This window comes from Balaenoptera acutorostrata, chromosome 10, assembly GCF_949987535.1.
Source record: "Balaenoptera acutorostrata chromosome 10, mBalAcu1.1, whole genome shotgun sequence".
NCBI classification, from domain to species: domain Eukaryota; kingdom Metazoa; phylum Chordata; class Mammalia; order Artiodactyla; family Balaenopteridae; genus Balaenoptera; species Balaenoptera acutorostrata.
In genome coordinates, this window is record NC_080073.1 from 26626613 (window position 1) to 26645270 (window position 18658).

The 18658-nt window shown below is 42.4% G+C and overlaps 1 protein-coding gene across 2 annotated transcripts in view; it reads right to left on the minus strand.

Moving 5' to 3' along the window:
* SNTN (sentan, cilia apical structure protein) overlaps positions 1-18429 on the minus strand; it is a 48442-nt gene extending 30013 nt beyond the window's left edge. The window contains exons 1-4 of one of the 2 annotated variants that reach the window (XR_003624359.2): positions 18320-18429; positions 16264-16298; positions 7859-7998; positions 2203-2315 (exon numbers count right to left, since the gene is read on the minus strand). Coding sequence is in view for 1 of the 2 variants with exons in the window: in XM_007192390.2 (XP_007192452.1) it covers positions 2157-2315; positions 7859-7998; positions 16264-16298; positions 18320-18429 (444 nt within the window). In the remaining variant the exon portion in view is untranslated. Of the gene's footprint in view, positions 1-2030; positions 2316-7858; positions 7999-16263; positions 16299-18319 lie in introns of those variants that run through there. The other variant, XM_007192390.2, reaches the window with a different exon arrangement.
* Between the last annotated feature and the right edge of the window lie 229 nt (positions 18430-18658).

The window sequence follows — 18658 nt, forward strand, 5'->3', positions numbered from 1 at the left end:
AACACAACCTGTGCCTTTTTCCTTCGTGTGTCTGTGTATATGTGTATATGTGTATGTGATTCCAGTGGGCTTTGTTCTTTGCAACCAAGGGATCCCAGGACAGATTTGCATCCATAATCACCTGTGATGATCAGTAATATTTTCAAGATGGAACCTTTGTTGGAAGGGTAGAGCTCACGGTCCTGGGACCAGAACCAAGAGGTGAGGCTCCTGTGATCTAGTGTCTTAGCGTAGGGCTCATCGATTTATCTGTCACTGATGCTCCAAGAGCTTTTTCTCTGTTTTCATTCTTTGCATTGGGCTAAAATAGATTCTGTAGTTGATTTCCCCCTCAGAGGAGTGTGATTTCCCATCTGGGATGGAGATTCATAAATCCTTTGGGAGCCCCAAGGGTTGGAATGGCTCCAAGATTCCTCCTCACACCATTGGCCAGGGTCTCTTTTTTCCTTCTCTGAAAGGTGTGAATCTGACCTTTCGATTGGTCACCAAGGTTGCCATATTCAGCTACTTGTGACTAAGATACAAAGGGCTTGGAGGGAGCACAGCCCACAGATTCTATTTGAGGAATGCCAAATGGTTCTCCAGGACCCAGCTGGTACCACGCTCTCTCTCACACAGTGCCGGAAATGTGCACAGTTATTTTTGTTGAATTATATTATTGCTCATGAAGAAGTCTAATACTAAAACAAAATTAGCAATGCCCACAGAGAGGGCAGAGAACTCTCCAACCTGCCAGCTGTGTGACTTTGGGAAAATCAAAACCTCTGTGCTTTGGTTTCCTCATCTGTGAGATGATAATACTAATACCTACCTCAGAGGGTTATGATGGGAGTTAATATTTGTAAAGCTTCTAAAACAGTACCTGGCACGGGGGTTGAGTCTTGTTGAACACACATTCCTCCTATTAAGATGGTGACAGAGTAAAGTCTGGGGCTTTCCCTGACATGGTACATAAACTCTTAGACTTAGAATGCCTAAGGTTTGGAAAGTAGGAAGGGCTAAGGAGTCGGGTCTTGGTGGATTTGGAACACTGCAAGATGAGATGACGCTTCTCCAGACCAGGGTCAGGGGTCTCCCTTTAGAAAGGGTTCCTTAACGTTTTGGGCTGGGAAGAAAAGAGGAGATGAGGGAGGGGACTCAGGAAGCTACAATAATATTATAACGAGTAAAAGTCTTTGTGCAAGTCTATCTCAAAGATTCAGGCATTGATGGGTGTGTGTGTATAATTTAAACTCAGGAACACAGGTATAGCCATAGGGGATGTGTGTCCTTAAGACATGCCCACCTTTAGATCATATTCTCAAGGAGTTGTTGGTTAAATCATGGCCAGAAATTACAAAAATATTGGGATTTGGGGGTTTTAAGTCATATTTATTTAGGTAGAATTCACATACAGTAAAATTCACCCTTTTTAGTGTGCAGTTCTAAGAGTTTGACAGATGTGTGCAGTCCTGTAACCATCACCACAATCAAGCTATAGAACATTCCCAACCCCCCTAAAAGTTCCCTCGTGCCTATTTGTGGACAACTCCATTTCCCACCTGCAGCCGTGGCAAGCACCACTCTTTTTTTTCCCCCCTATAGTTCTGCATTTTGCAGAATGTCAGTAGAGCTTATCTGACTTTGATCCCAGGTCTGGTGATAACAGCTCTTTTAGCATCCTGTAGCCCTTATCACAATTATAATTATACTGTATATGCAATTGATTGATAAATTGTTCATAGCCTATCTCTACTGCTGGACTTCTGCAGGCATGTCTGAAGGCAGAGATTGGCTGGTTCATTACTGTATCCTCAGCAGTACCATCAAGTAGAGGTTCAACACACATTGTTTAATGAGTGAATGAATGAGGGACTCAGTGATTATAAGGAAAGTGCTCTAAGACACTATTGATGCAGCAAAAGCAATGCAATATTCAGTGGTATCAAATCTATCATATTGTAAAGCACCAGAGACTATATTATTTAAACATTTTTGAAGAGTATGCATAGACTTTTTAGTTACACTGGGTTTGAATATTAGCAATCAGAACCATCCTAGGCAACCCCAGGTGCATGATCAGTACCTTCGATTAATTAAAAATAAAATGAAAAAAAATTCAATAATTTAATACTGTCTTTTGCCCTTAATTTGTCTAACTATATATTTAAAGCTGTTTATTGCATAATTTTTACACTCCATATATTTTGTAGCAAATCTGACCTTACAGTGATGCTTAACAGTAAGATCATGAAATCCTCAAAATCCAGCTTATTTTCTGTATGTTCGTCGAGTTCAGAAAGGAGGTCTTTGTATCTTGGTTTGGTTTCTTGTCCCTGTAAGAATAAAGAAGAAAAAGCAAAAAAACCAAATTCATCATGCCACCTCGGTTTTACAGATAATACGCAATAGTAAACATGCTATTAACAACACGTCAAGTTGCTACCATTGCTACTAGTTGAGCGCTGTATTAAACCTTTTCATGGGTTATCTCACTGAGTGCTCACAGTGACCTTATTGAATATGAACTATTATTTTCCCACGCTACAGAGGCAATGCCAGAGACTCAGTGAGAATGAAGTGATTTGCCCCAAGCTAGGCAGCCATGAGTGTGGAACCAGGATTCAGCGCATTGGCTACCTGATTCTGGAGCCCACACTCAACTGCTACCCTACTTCTCTACAGATACAGATACTGTTATGGTTTCAGAGTACAATCCCTTTGTTATTGGAGGTATCCACTATGTGCTCCACTGAGCATAAGATTATCCAGAAATATGGAAGAAAATATGCTATAAGAAAATATGTGCTGTGGAAGATTGTTCAGCCCTAAGTTTGATCATGAATCAAACCCAACTTCATAGTCCTCAGCAACAGAGTGAAGGAAAACATGTGAAAACACCTAAATGGAGGGGATTTTCAGTTCCAGCCATAGCTCGTGACGTATCTTCCCAAGTGCATCAAAAACGTTAAGGTCATTTGATTCACTGCATTTAGTTTAACCCCAAACACTCATCCATGTGCTGGCTGCAAAAAAAGCCATCACAGCAATGACTAAGGCACTTTAAGAGTGATGATACATTCCTCTTACAGGCTTAGACCTTTCATGTTTCTCTAGGCTGTTCCTCAAGAGGTCACACCTACCAGTGAGGGTGAAAGGACCTGTGTCTGTCTCCCTCCAGGAAGAGCTGGAGATAAGACAGAGAGAGAAGCCCTTTACTAGCGTAAAGCACTCTTTGCTCAAAGGTCAGAGATGGCTGGAGGTCTTCCTCCTCTTTTTGCTGCATATTTTAAGACCACGGAGCTGGCGGAGGTCCAGACTTCTTGGGGCCTGACCCACCATCTTGCTTTTTATCTTCTTAGCAGTGCTTTTAGGTGCTCAGTTTTACTATCTCTGACTGGCTATAGAGGGCTAAGTCAGATCCCCCAAATTATGTTTAGGCTTATGAGAAAGGACATATTCCTTTCAGACCCAGGCCTCAGCCAGAAGGTCTGGCTCAGTTTACCAGAGAACCCTGTGTGAGGATTTAGGAGAAGGCCCAGTTAGCAATGGAGACTCTTATACTGTACCTGCCTTAGGGACTCTCACGGGGCAGAGCTGGGTGGTTGGTCCAAGACAGCATTCTTTTTTATCTAATTAATTAATTAATTAAATTTATTTTTGCTGTGCCGGCTCTTAGTTGTGGCAGGCGGGCTTGTTAGTTGTGGCATGCGGACTTAGCTGCAGCACGCATGCGGGATCTAGTTCCCCGACCAGGGATGGAACCCGGGCCCCCTGCATGGGGATCGCAGAGTCTTACCCACTGGACCGCCAGGGAAGTCCCCCAAGACAGCATTCTGACATGACGCTCCATGTCTGCTCAGTGGAGGGAAGTTATCACCACTGAGACTGAGGATGCCAGGGATGAGCAGTCCCCTCAAGTCCCCTGAAATCAGTCTCTGCTCTCATCTGGAGGAGAGGGCGGCATTGCACTGTGGTCTGGCTGAGTCTGCTGATCCCAGAACGGCTGCCGTTCCCGTGTTTAGCCTACACTGAGGGACACGAGGCTGAAGGTGTCTTTCCTGGTGACTTTGGTTTTAATTCTTTTCCTCTGATGTTCTCAGAGGGATGGTGCATCACACCAGGATGATCCGTCTACTAGGTCCTCATTTTCACACTTGTTAAAAGCTCGCTGAGGTTTTGCCAGGTACACACAGCATTCTTTTTCTCTCTAGGATCTGTCATTTCTTTTGGCCTCTGATGTAAGCCGGTGATATAGGATTTGTTCTCCCACCCTCTCTGTAAAGACTCCCCAGAACTTTGGATCGCTTGTCTAATTCTGCCTGATGTTTCTGGCTGAAAAAATAGCTTTTCTTAAAAAAATTATTTCAAAAATGATATGTGTTTAATATTGGCCATTTAGAAAAAATAGGAGCATGTAAAAATAACCCTTTACCCCATTACCCAAAGATAGCTTACTATTATTAACATTTCTTTCCAGTCATTTTTCTGTGTCTCACACTGTAGTACTGTCTCTTTCTCTCTCTCTCTCTTTCACATTCACAGACACACACACACACGCACACACTCCTTTTTTTAAAAATTTATTTTAATTAATTAATTTTTTAACATCTTTATTGGAGTATAATTGCTTTACAATGGTGTGTTAGTTTCTGCTTTATAACAAAGTGAATCAGCTATACATATACATATATCCCCATATCCCCTCCCTCTTGCGTCTCCCTCCCACCCTCCCTATCCCACCCCTCTAGGTGGTCACAAAGCACGGAGCTGATCTCCTTGTGCTATGCGGCTGCTTCCCACTAGCTATCTATTTTACATTTGGTAGTGTATATATGTCCATGCCACTCTCTCACTTCATCGCAGCTTACCCTTCCCCCTCCCCATGTCCTCAAGCCCATTCTCTATGTCTGCTTCTTTATTCCTCTCCTGCCCCTATGTTCTTCAGAACCATTTTTTTTTTAGATTCCATATATATGTGTTAGCATACAGTATTTATTTTTCTCCTTCTGACTTACTTCACTCTGTATGACAGTCTCTAAGTCCATCCACCTCACTACAAATAACTCAATTTCATTTCTTTTTATGGCTGAGTAATATTCCATTGTATATATGTGCCACTTCTTCTTTATCCATTCATCTGTCGATGGACACTTAGGTTGCTTCCATGTCCTGGCTATTGTAAATAGTGCTGCAATGAACATTGTGGTACATGACTCTTTTTGAATTATGGTTTTCTCAGGGTATATGCCCAGTAGAGGGATTGCTGGGTCATATGGCAGTTCTATTTTTAGTTTTCTAAGGAACCTCCATACTGTTCTCCATAGTGGCTGTATCAATTTACATTCCCACCAACAGTGCAAGAGGGTTCCCTTTTCTCCACACCCTCTCCAGCATTTATTGTTTGTAGATTTTTTGATGATGGCCATTCTGACTGGTGTGAGGTGATACCTCGTAATTTTGATTTGCATTTCTCTGATAATTAGTGATGTTGAGCAGCCTTTCATGTGTTTGCTGGCAATCTGTAGGTCTTCCTTGGAGAAATGTCTATTTAGGTCTTCTGCCCATTTTTGGATTAGGTTGTTTGTTTTTTTGATATTGAGCTGCATGAGCTGCTTATCAATTTTGGAGATTAATCCTTTGTCAGTTGCTTCGTTTGCAAATATTTTCTCCCATTCTGAGGGTTGTCTTTTTGTCTTGTTTATGGTTTCCTTTGCTGTGCAAAAGCTTTTAAGTTTCATTAGGTCCCATTTGTTTATTTTTGTTTTTATTTCCGTTTGTCTAGGAGGTGGGTCAAAAAGGATCTTGCTGCACACACTCCTTTTTAACTTTATTATGGAATAATTGACAAATATAATTGTATATATTTAAAGTGTACAGTGTGATGGTTTAATACACATGCGTTGTGGAATGATTACCAAGATCAAGATAATTAACACATCCATCACCTCACAGAGTTAACTTGTGTGTGTGTGTGGGGGGGGGGGAGAATGCTCAAGATCTACCTCAGTGACCTTCAAGCATGCAGTACCGTATTACTAGCTATAGTCACCATGCTGTGCATTAGAGCCTCAGAACTTATTCTTCTTAAAATTGGAAATTTGCACCCTCTGACCTATACCATGCCCCTTTCCCCTCCCCCTAGCTCCTGGCAACCACCAATCTATTCACTGTTTCTATGAAACAGGCTTTAAAAAAAAAATCACTTACTTGTGGAATTAAAAAAAAAAGCCGATTTCACACACACTCTTTTGAAACAATCATAGATTCACGGGAAGTTGTACCCTTGACCCAGATTCCCCCAGTGGGTGGCACCTTATTTAACTGTGGTAGGCTAAAACCGTATATATTTATATCGTAAAGGAACTATAATACTTCTCTTTTAAACGTCTCAGAATACACATAGAACCTGAGAGACTGTTTACTTTTAAGTTTTTTCTTGCTCAATCTACCATTAAATGTTGGTGGTTTAGGTTCTGTGTGAGGCCCTCCTTTTTTCTTATGCATTTTCCCTAGGCTAGTATTTTCCAAAGTTTGAACTGTACTGCCGGTAGAATGTAACACAATTTTAGGTGATGCAAGAATAAATATTAAATAAGAATGAACAGTCATCTATATTTTTTTTTACTACCTTCCACTTTTACCCACTGAATTTACATTTAAAATAGTGATCAAGGCTCCTTATAAAATAATTTAAGTAGAGCATTCTCTTAACAAGTTCTAAGTAAATTATAATACAGGCTATAGGCAGATATGGGAAAAATATTGAAGATGGTATTCAGGTGGCTGAGGTTTGAGAAAGATGCCTCTAGATGATTTAGGTCACTCCCTTCTGTTCAGTAACCATGTTCATATGGCTCACTCTCACTGTTATAGATCTCTATTCTGACCTTCCTGCTCACATATCCTGTTGCTGTCCGAGTTTCTCCACTTGACAGTTTCAAGGACATCTTAAACTTGACATGTGCTAACAGAACTCATCGTCTGCCCCCACATCCCACCCCACCTCACCTCAAATCTGCTTATTCTCCAGCCTTCTGCTTCTCTGGAAATGGGACCACCACCCACTTCTTCCCACAGTCAGAACCGAGGTATCATTATTTGTCCCCCCTTGTTCTTCAGCCTTCATGGTTATCAGATACCGTTCATTCCACCTTCCAGATGCCTCCCATATTTGCCACCTTAGTCCAAACCAACATCTTTTGTTTGGATTCCTTCCCCACAGTTCCCCTTTTCTTCGTTTCACTCCCCATCCCAACCAGTCTCATCTCCTACTGCAGCTGGTGTAATTTCTTCGACCTGGATTTAGAAACTTCCCTGGCTTCCTCCTGCCCTCACGCTATGCCTCTGTAAGAAGTGGCTTCTCTCCACCTCCCCGGCTTCCTCTTCCACTGCTTCCTACTTTCCTCTCTCTTCTCACCAATACTTACTGGCCCTCGTAGGTCTTTGACATGCTTTATGCCAAATCCTCTGCTGGGAATGCCATCACTCTCATGCCGCACGCACCCCGCCCCCAGTCCCTGATCACTCTTGAGCTCATTCTTCAGATCTTAGCTATACCTTAATTTCCCAGGAGCTCTTTTTTGACCACCAAGCCCAAGATGGTCCCTCTGTTTTATTCTCTCACTTCATGTTCTACTCTTTCACGGTTCTCTATTTCTAATTACTTTTTCAGCACATCTCTCTACTCTGCTGCATTGTTAGCTTGTTCACTGCATTAACCCCAGTGCTCAGGTCACTTCCTGGCATAGGGTAGGTGTCCAATAAACGTTTGTGGAATGAAGCAACATAATGGTGCCTTTGAGCTGGAGTTGTTGACTCTTCGGGCCAGTCATTATGGCGTGGCCCCCTCTTTCTTGGTACCTGTTAGTTCTCTTACCTCTGTGAAATTCCTAAATTGGGTTTGCAGTAGATTTTTGGCAGTAGCTTTCCCAAGTTTACCATCAGGGTCAGAAAAGTTTCTGAAAATCATAGCGGCAGTGGCGATGGCTTTTTCCAGATCTGAACCCTTGCATAGAGCTGTGAGGGAAGAAATGTACAACTGTGTAGCCTAGGTTAGAAATGACCCTTCCCCAGACATGAGGCTCTACCTTCCAGGGGAACTTAGGGAACAGGGCTGGAAGGTTTGTGTCAATGTGATCCTGGCCTTGGGCTCTTTGCCACCTATCTGGGAGTGGGACATGGGGCTGTCTGATCCTTGATCTTTAAACAATGGAGAACAAAAGTCCCTCAGTAGCAATTAGAATTAGTAGAATTAGGATGAGATTTATCACCCTCTTCCCCTGTGACCTTGGGAAAACACCTGACCTCTCTAAGCCTTGGTCTTCCGATGTGTAATTTCATTCAGTTATTCAACAAATATTTATAGAGTATCTACTGTGTGCTTGGCTCAGTCCCTGGCATTAAGGATACCTCATTGAATAAGACAAAGTCCTGCTCTTGTGGAGTCTATATTCTGTGTCAGATAGAGCATCACCACATGCCAGTGTGATAAAGGAGAATGACATCCAGGACAAGTCCTTTGATACCATGGTAGACAAGGGATCTCTTTGAATCATGGCCTCAATCACAGTGATCTAGCTGGTTTCTCTGATTTAAATTCCTTGAAAGGCTGGTACTAGCTCAGTCCCTTCCAGTGGGTAGCACACAGTGAACTCTGAGAACTGCACAAAGGACAGTGAAGAAATTCTTATCCTCTCTGTTCTCTCAGTCCCCAATATATCCCCTATTATAGAACTTTTCCTGCTTTACAGTTATTACGTTTAATCACCTTTCTCTCTAACTATAATACAAGCTCCATGAGGCCAGAGATCATAGCTTTTTTTATCACTATATTCCCAGTGACCAGTACAAATGCCTGCTATGAAGTAGGTGCCAGTAAATGCTGTTGAATGAATGAATAGGAAGAAGAGAAGAGAAAAACAAAATCCAACAGCTTTCTGCCCAGGTAATGTGCAACAATCATGGATTCAAAGAAAGATGATCAGTCAGATATTTGTGACTTTTGTATCGAGCACTTACTGTGTTTCTGGTACTTTCTGAGCTGTTCAGCACATGGAAGTGACACAACCAGATGTGGCCTCTGCCCTCATCTATATTACAATCTAGTGGGGTAATAAATAATAATCAAGAGGATATGTGTGTATACATATATTTGTTTTATACATATTTGATAATTATTTATTTCTCCATATACACATATATTATGCATATTTGCAACTTGTATGAGGCAAAGAAGGTATAGAAACAGAAGAAATAGAAAATTACAGAGTGGGTCTCAGAGGGAAAGTACTGAGATAGGTTGTCTTGGAGGCATCTATTATATAAGTAGATTAATTTTTAAGCTAAGACCAATACGGTGGGAAGGACCTGCCATCTAAAGGGTGGGGTGGGTCAGCCTGGGATTAGGGTTGTGTTGAGTGTTCCAGGCTCAGGGAACAGCATATGTGAAGGCTCAGTTCAGGAGCCTGGCACATTGGAGGAGCTGAAAGGAGACAGTTGTGGCTGGATTCTAGAAGCTGAAAGGGTGTTTCATTAGAAAGCTTGGCAGGGGCTAGACCATGCAGGGCTCCTAGGTTGTGGAAAGGAATCAGGATTTTCCATCACATGTACAGAGAAGGCTTTAAAAGATTTTAAGCATTTAGTTTTTTTTTTAAATTAAAGTTCAATACACAACATGGTTAATCAACTATACCCCAATATAAAATAAAAATTAAAAAAAAAGTTAGATGGAATGACAAGAGTTAAGAGGAATGGATGAAGGGAAAAAAACTGTGGACCTTCTCAGTTTTTACTGTATCTCTGAACAGGACTCCGACTAAATGGTAAATTGTGTATATAAACATCTGCCAAAGCATTCTAACCAATGTGTTGGCCTCTCTCTCTCTTGCATGAGGAAATGTGCGTCCTCTCCATCCCTGCGTGTCATTTCACCTACAATTAGGCCGAAGCTTGAGGCATTCGGACTTCCTGGTCCTGCAAATGGATAACTCTTTCTTGCCCTTCACTCAAGAGTACCCACTTATTTGCTCGCAAGCTAGAGCAAGTCAAGGACAAGCTAGAGCAAACCAAGCAATCTGGTTGGGATAGGAAGTTGGAGCTGCCATTTATTGTGCATCTATTGTGTGCCAGATACTTTAATAAGTTGTATATTTACTTCTCATAACCACCATAGGGATTATTATACCATTTAAATTTTTATTATGTTTTTAAATGTTTTATTTTGATATGATTATAAATTTACAGGAAATTGCCAAAAAATATGCAAAAACAATCTCCTGCACCGGTTCACCCAAGAAACATCTTGCATAATTACAGTACAACATCCAAAGCAAGAAACTGACATTGATACGATCCACAGTTTGTTCAGATTTTACCAGTTACATATGCACTCATCCTGTGTGTGTGTGTGTGTGTGTGTGTGTGTGTGTGTGTGTAGTTCTAGGCAATGTTACCAAATGTGTACCTTTGTGTAACTATCACCACAATCAATATACAGAACTGTACCACCAACACAAGAGTCTCTCATAGTAACCCTTTATAGTTACAGCCAATCTTTCTACCTGCCCCCTCCCCCATCCCTAACCCCTGGCAATCACTAATCTGTTCTCCATCTTCATATGTTATGAAACAACAAATGCTCTGTGAATGGAATCCTACAGAAGTTCTCTAAGAATGGCTTTTTAAACTCAGCATCATTCCCTTGAGTTTTTTTTTTTCTGTTTTTATTTTTTTATTGGGGTATAGTTGCTTTACAATGTTGTGGTTCCCTTGCGTTTTTTTTAAAAAATAAATTTATTTATTTGATTTTTTGACTGTGTTGGGTCTCTGTTGCTGTGAGCAGGTTTTCACTAGTTGCAGCGAGCAGAGCTACTCTTCGTTGTGGTGGGCGGGCTTCTCATCGTCGTGGCTTCTCTTGTTGCGGACCACGGGCTCTACGTGCGGGGGCTTCAGTAGTTTGGGCATGCAGACTCAATAGTTGTGGCTCACGGGCTCTAGAGCGCAGGCTCAGTAGCTGTGGCACACAGGCTTAGTTGCTCTGCAGCATGTGGGATCTTCCTGGACCAGGGCTCGAACCCATGTCCCCTGCATTGGCAGGCGGATTCTTAACCATTTTGCCACCAGGGAAGCCCCTCCCTTGCGTTTCATCCAAGTTGTTGCATGTATTGATGGTATTTTCCTTTTCATTGAGTAGTATTCCATGATATGAAAGTACCACATTTACCACGGAAGGACATTTGAGATGTTTACAGTTTTGACTATTTTAGTCCCCTTCCCACATAAAGTTTAGAATAAGTTTGTCTGTTTTTTTTAAAAAACAACTTGAATTTTGTGATATTTCATTAAACTTAGAGAGCAACTTGGGGAGAACTGATATCTACCATGTTGACTCTTCCAACCCATGAACACAGTACGTCTCTCCATGATTATACCATTCCATAGATGAAAAAAGGATAGGATCTTGCTGAGGACACATTAATAAGTGGCAGAGCTTGAATTTGAATCCATGTTGAAAACATAAGCCTCATGAAGATAGGAATGTTTTGCCTGTCTTCTCTTCTGTGTAAACTTCAGCACTTAGAACAGTGCCTAGGACCTAGGAGGTGCTTCACAAATATTTGTCAAATCAATGTCTGCAGAATCTGTATCCTTAGCTTCTTACTCCTTGATTTCCTCTTTGGTTTCTGATCCTCAGTCTCATCCTGACCTGTGGCTTCTGTCTACTAGTCCAGTGGCTGGCCCTCCATCTAGACTACTATCCCAGACACAGAAAGTTCCCTACTTCTTTGCATTCAATTTTTAGTTCTTTTCCCTCCTATCCTTATCCACCTCTTCCTTTCACTTCTGCCACATCCTGAAACCCACATTTTAAATTGGGATTTTTTGGCTTCCCTGGTGGCGCAGTGGTTGGAAGTCTGCCTGCCAATGCAGGGGACACAGGTTCGAGCCCTGGTCCGGGAAGATCCACATGCTGCGGAGCAACTGAGCCCGTGAGCCACAACTACTGACCCATGCGCCACAACTACTGAGCCTGCACTCTAGAGCCCGCGTGCCACAACTACTAAGCCTGCGCTCTAGAGCCCGTGCTCCGCAACAGGAGAGGCCACCGAAATGAGAAGCCCACGCACCGCAACAAAGAGTGGCCCCTGCTCGCTGCAACTAGAGAAAGCCCGCGTGCAGTAACGAAGACCCAACGCAGCCAAAAATAAATAAATTTTTAAAATAAATTAAAAAAATAAAAATAAAACGTAAAATTGGGAGTTTTTCCTCAATTACTCAAGATTTTCTTGCTCATCAAAAACAAGGAGATGGCATATTTCTTTTAGCTCATGTCTCCCTTTCCTGGGAGGTGGGGTTGAGGTGGTGAGGAGCTGTATAGTGGTAACTTGGCATTTACGTGGCTAAAGAATAAACTCTGTTTATAAATAGTCTTGTTTTTAAGAAGCAAAGTGCTTAGAAGAAACACCTTAATTCCTTCGGAGGTAAATATCCCTTCTGTAACTTTTACCAGTTGATTTATTTATTCATAACCCAGAATAACTAGACAGGGCTTTAGTATGGTTTGTTCTACTGAGTCTGAGACTTCTCATGGGGGACAGTAATCTCTTCCTCTCCTGGCTGTGCCCTTCTGGAAAGGAACGGGTGAGCTTCCAAGCTGTGAGTGAGCTTGCAAGTAATGATAGACACCTTTCTTGTTTACTGTGTGCCAGATGCCTTTCAAACATAAGCTTATTTAATGCTTCATAAACCCAGAAAGGTAGGTACTATTTGTGTCTCCATTTTACATATTGGAAACTGACACATGGAGAGATTAAGAATCTTAAGGTCACATTGCTGCCAGGTGGCAGAGGAAAGATTCGAAAGTCTGTCTGCCTTCAAAGGCCATAGAAAGATCTGCCACTTTGGAATAACTCCTTTTAAGAGCATCTCCATGGAGGCTGTGGAACCAGACATTTCCCAGTCCTCTGATGAAGTTCAGGTCTGACTGCTCTCTAAATGGAGACTCCATCTGGACTAGCCCACTTCTCTTCCCTCTCCTCCATTCATTTTAACACAGCATGCATCTTCCCTGACGATAAAATAACATATGCTCGTGGTAAAAACCGAACTAGAAAAAAATTTAAAATAAAAGATAAAAACGAGCTCCGGTTATCCTACCGATACTGATGAGACTTTGTGAGGCGTTTTTTGGTTTCCTCTTTTTATGGTTGGGTTCTTCCCTTAATAAACGCAGCGTGTTGCCTCCTAATTCCTGCCCTGTCTGCCTCACAGAGTTGTGAGCGAATATGTGAAAGCATATTGTAAAGGGCGAAGTGCCATTAAAAATGCAAAGGATTGATGTTTCTTTTTGGGCGTCTTTCATGGCCTCTCTTGCCTTTGGAATGGGGGTGGGGGGAGGGTGTTAATCTAGGCACTTCATGTCCACATTTCCTGCTAGCTCCTACCTCACTTTTTATGCTTTAATAATACTAAACTGTCTGCAGCTCCTTACACGCTCCGTCCTCCCAGCAAGTACTTATTGCCGGGCCTTGTCCTAGTTCTGGGGAGAGAGCAGAGAGCCATATTAAGAGAACAACTCCTTGGTTCCTGGAGCTTGCATTGTGATGGGCGATCATGGAGCCCACGCTCTGTATGCCAGCCACTTCTTTACGGGAGGCATATGGTTTGACTCATTTAATTCTTACATCAGTCCTCCGAGGTGGGTTCCAGTATCACCTCCACTTTATAGATGAGGAAACTGAAGCACAGAGAGGTTAAATAGCTTGCTCAAGGTCACACAGTCAGTCTGGTTCCTCACCGTGATGCATGCGGCCTCTAGATCTTGCTTTTCAGACAGTGTATCCTGCAGGATTCTTTCCCAAGCCCTGGGATAGGGCTACCTGCCCCTCCTTTGTGCTTCTCTACTTCCCTAAACATAAGCTTGTCATAACCTGCAGACTGAAACACTGTTTATCTGTCTCAATTACCTTCTAGATCAGTGCTGTCCAAAAGAAATGTAATACCAGCCCGAATTATAATGAAATGTTTTCTAAGTAGCCACATTAAAAAAGTAAAATGACGCAGATAAAATTATTTTAGAAATATATTATTTAACCCAATTTATCAAAATATCATTTCAGCATGTGATCAACATGAACAAATTACTCAGCTATGTTACACTTTTTCTTACTAAGTCTCTTAAATCTGTCATATATTTTACACTTACAGCACAATTCGATTCAAACTAACCACACTTTAAGTGTTCCATATCCACAGGTGGCTAGTGGCTACCATATTGGACAGTGCAGCTCTAGGCTGTACGTTCCCTGAGGGCAGTCACTGCATCTTATTTATCATTGCATTCATTCCCAGGCCCTGGCGTGTTGTAGGCCTTAGCATAGACGTGTGCTGAACTGAGCTGACTTGAACCTAGAACAATCCCTGCCTCTTTCTCCTCACCTGCCCTGGAAAGTGGAACCTAAAATGTGAAACATTTCATCTAGTGACTTCCTAACACTTTAGTGTAGTAGAAACACAAACCTCAGTACAGCAAAGTGTCAGAATCACCTCATTTTAGAACTTCTCTTAATATTAGTTATTTTTTCAAATGAAGAAATGAAGACCTACAGGAGAAACGTGGTTTTTCCCAGTATGCATCAGTCGTACATGGCAGAACTAAAAATTAGATCTCTTCTGTTTTCTTGCTAGATCGATAGTTTCCCCAATACTCTAGCACTTTTCAAACTTTTCCACTATAAAACTACTTTGGATGCTACAGGCAAATATGTACTCAACACCCATTTCTATCCACCTCCCCCAAGAGATCAAGGGCATAAGCCCAAACAGCCAGAAGTGAAAATGTGGGTTGGTACTGACTTCTATTCCATGATCTAGCCCTGCTTGATTTCAGTGAATAACACTTAAAATTACCATTGAATAAAATACATTCTGGCAAGATGAGCCATATTTATCCTGTGTTTTCTTTAGGCATGGGAATAAATGTGGCCCAATTGTCTACTGTAAGGAGTCTGGTGCCAGGAATGATGTGTGTGTGTGTGTGTGTGTGTGTGTGTGTGTATTGGTGGGCAGTGTGGATGATAGAGAGTTACACTCCCCCCTCAGCCTCCCAGAGGGGGCTGTTATACGAGAAATGTCATGGATATTTATCATGTCATGGACATGATATTTTGTCATTGACATTATCAAAAGTGCCTGAAATTGCGAAACAGAAATCATGGGTCTCTTGTGTTGTGATAGTGTAACAATAATATTCTCACCAAGTTGAAGATTTATTTAAATAGAAATATAAAGCATCTCCTCTGGAGACATAGACCAGCCATCTAGGAGGAAAAATAACTGCAATATAGTAGAATCCAGCTGTGCTTGTTACTCTATAAAGAAGCCACATGTTTTGGAATAAGATAATGATCCCAGTATATGAGTGTATTTTTTCTTATATTGTTATTTCCATGACAGTATTGTTGGCTCTAAAAATATTTTACCTATAAAATGGAGTGCTGAGGGCAAATGTTTACACCTTGGGAGTTTGCCACACTATGTTTTGCTCAATCAACAGAGGCAGTTGGGGACTGATTGCACCCTGAATACCACTGAAGGTTTATGAGTCCGATGCTGATGGTCTTGCTCTGGACACACTGAGGATACTGCCCATGGAGGGCCAACTGGCCATGGTGGGATGAACACTGAATTAGGAGTCAGGGATCCATGCTCCTATTACAGCTGGGCCTTTAAATTTGGGTGAGCTAATTCCTATCACTGGACCTCAATTCCCAAATGTTTAAAAAGAACATCAGGGACTTCCCTGATGGCGCAGTGGTTAAGAATCCGCCTACCAATGCAGGGGGCACAGGTTCGAGCCCTGGTCTGGGAAGATCCCACGTGCCGAGGAGCAACTAAGCCTGTGTGCCACAAGTAGTAAGCCTGCGCTCTACAGCTCGCAAGCCACAACTATTGGAGGCTGCATGCCTAGAGCCCATGCTCCACAACAAAGGGAAGCCACCGCAATGAGAAGCCTGCACACCGCAAGGAAGAGTAGCCCCCGCTCGCCGCAACTAGAGAGAGCCCGCACGCAGCAACAAAGACCCAACGCAGCCAAAAATAAATAAATACATAAATTTATAAAAAAATAAAAATAAGAATAAAAAGAACATCATAAATGCTTGATGATTTATCTACAAGCTCTCTTACATCGTTGGCGTTCTTTGGTGTCCTATTATTTTTAACTCTTGGCATGCTCTCACGGTAGAGAAGAAACACAGACGTCTCTGTCACCCCAGGCCTTACCTTTTATTGAAGCCAGTTGTTTGGATATGGAAATGCTGCCAACAAAATGATAGAAACATAATGATTCTGGGAGTTTGGGTATTGATATCAGCATCTAAAGTAGAGCAATATAATGATTTACAAATTAATTTATTTTCAGTAAATCTGCCCTGAGTGTTCTGGTGGAGCTGCCATCTGTCTTTCAAAATCCTTTCTCCCCTTGTCACATGGTAAAGAAGTACAGTACTTGGCAATGGCTGGCCCACATATCCTAGCCTTTTGTGTAGCCTTTTGTGACCATATGACCAAATGCCCTCCAATGGGAAAGGAGCAGAAGAGAAGTGGTCACCTTCTACGCAGCCTCTTCCGTGCCCTTTCCTGTTTCCAGCCAGTTAACACAGAAATGATCAGGAGTACTTTGGAAGCCGCATCTTGAAGCCACAAGCCACATCAGCCTGTGCCCCTACATGGTGGCATGGAGCAAAACTGCCACCAACCTGGAAGCCCGACTCTGAACAGTCACATGAAAAAGAAAAAAATAACTTCTTGCTCTGTAAAAGACGAAGGATTTGAAGTGTATTTGTTCCAGCAGCTTAGCCTGCCTAAGAATCTACGTACTGTGCTAGGGGCTGGCGACGCATCAGTGAATGATTGAGATGCTCCCACACTCTTGGGGTTTAGAGTCTAGTGCAGAAGGCAGATGTTCAACCCGTGATTCAATACAGAGCAATGGCAGAGCGCATACAGAGGGCAGGGAAGGACTAACCCAGTCTGCAGGTCAGGGTAATGGTATTTTATCCGAACCAAATGAATCATTAGGTGAAGAAGGAGGAAGAGTGTTCCAAGCAGAGGGAAGAGTGTGTGCTGAGTCCCGGAAGCGGGAGAAAGCATGGCAAGATTGAAGAACCAGAGGAAGAACAGTGTGGCTGGAACATGGAGGGGGAAGGAGATAGCGGTGGAAGAGGAGGCTGCAGTCAAGGGTCAGGACCAGAGCACTTGGAGTGAGCCTTAGGATGGACCCAGGTTGTTAACCTAAGGGTGGTGGGAAGGAAAGGGGCAGCATGATCAGATTTGCATTTGGGGAAGTTATTCCACCTGATATATGGGAAGGAGAGTGGAAAGGGACCAGATGGGAGGCAGGGAGATGGACCTTGCTGCTCCCTTATAAAAAGCAAACAACATCTGCTTGACACTTCAACCCCCAGTGGCTGGAGTGGTTTGGAGAAAGCCAGTAAGAACGGTAGAACTTGGTCATATCTTTGACAGCTCTTTAAAGGGAACTTTTGGGTTCGAGATCTGGTTTGGCACTAACTAGTCAAGAGATCGTGACCTTTGGGGGCCTCATTTTTCTTCCTTGTGAAGTTAGGAAGCTGGACTCTATGATATCTTGGACCTTTTACGGTCTTCTCCATGAGCTACTCCTAATTTTCTAAAAATGCACCCTTATTACCTTTCTGCACCCTTATTATCTCCTTCATAGGATAAAGGATGTGCACTTTACCCTGTGTACACTTTACACGATGTACACTTGCAATATGGCTCGTGTTATTTTCTTTTGCCACGATCTCCTCCATCAGAGCGTGAGGCCCTTGACAGCAAGAGTTCTGCAGATTCTCCGTATCTCCTACCCCTGGCCCCGCAGAATACCTGGCACCTGTCAAGTGTTCAAAAAGTTTTTTGAACTAAAGCAGGTCCCCTAAAGGGAATTACGTAAGGAAGAATATTTCTCATTTATTAGGCATAATTTCACACATTTGCATGATCCAAAACCATTTCCCTCTCTCACGGATAATTTGAAAGAATATGTCATACCGTTAAAAACATTACCAATTTTGATTTACAAATGTTTTTCAAGAGGCAGTCAAAGACATTTGTGTTAATTGTATCACTTTTTCAGTTTGCAATCAAAGCTGCAAATTTGTTCTCTTTAATTTTCCAACTCAATTGAAAGCAGGACTGAGGTGGTAACAGGCACCAAACTGGCACCATTTTGGCTACCAAGTTGTAGCCATGAACTCTGGAAGTAGACCTGCAAGCTTAAATGAAACTCGATAAAGGAGAGCCAAGCGCCACTGACCTTCTGGGCATTGTCCTAGGTGCTAAAGTAGATGTTGCGGCTGCAGAAGGATTGGGCTCCCCTTCCAAGTGGAGTGCTTGGTCCTGGGTACTGTGCATACAGCCACACATACTCTGGTCTCCTGTTGTGTGTCGGCCCTTCCTAAGCGACAGTTACTTGCCCACTGTTACTATTGTCATTCGTTCCATGGCAACTATACAGTGGCCCTTGTAGAAGAGCCTTTCCCTAGTGTTATTTGCAGGCAGACATTAAACCACTTATGCAGTCAACAAATATTTGAGTATCTGCTGTGGGCCAGACACCGTACAAGGTACTGGGGACACAACAGTGAGAAAACTC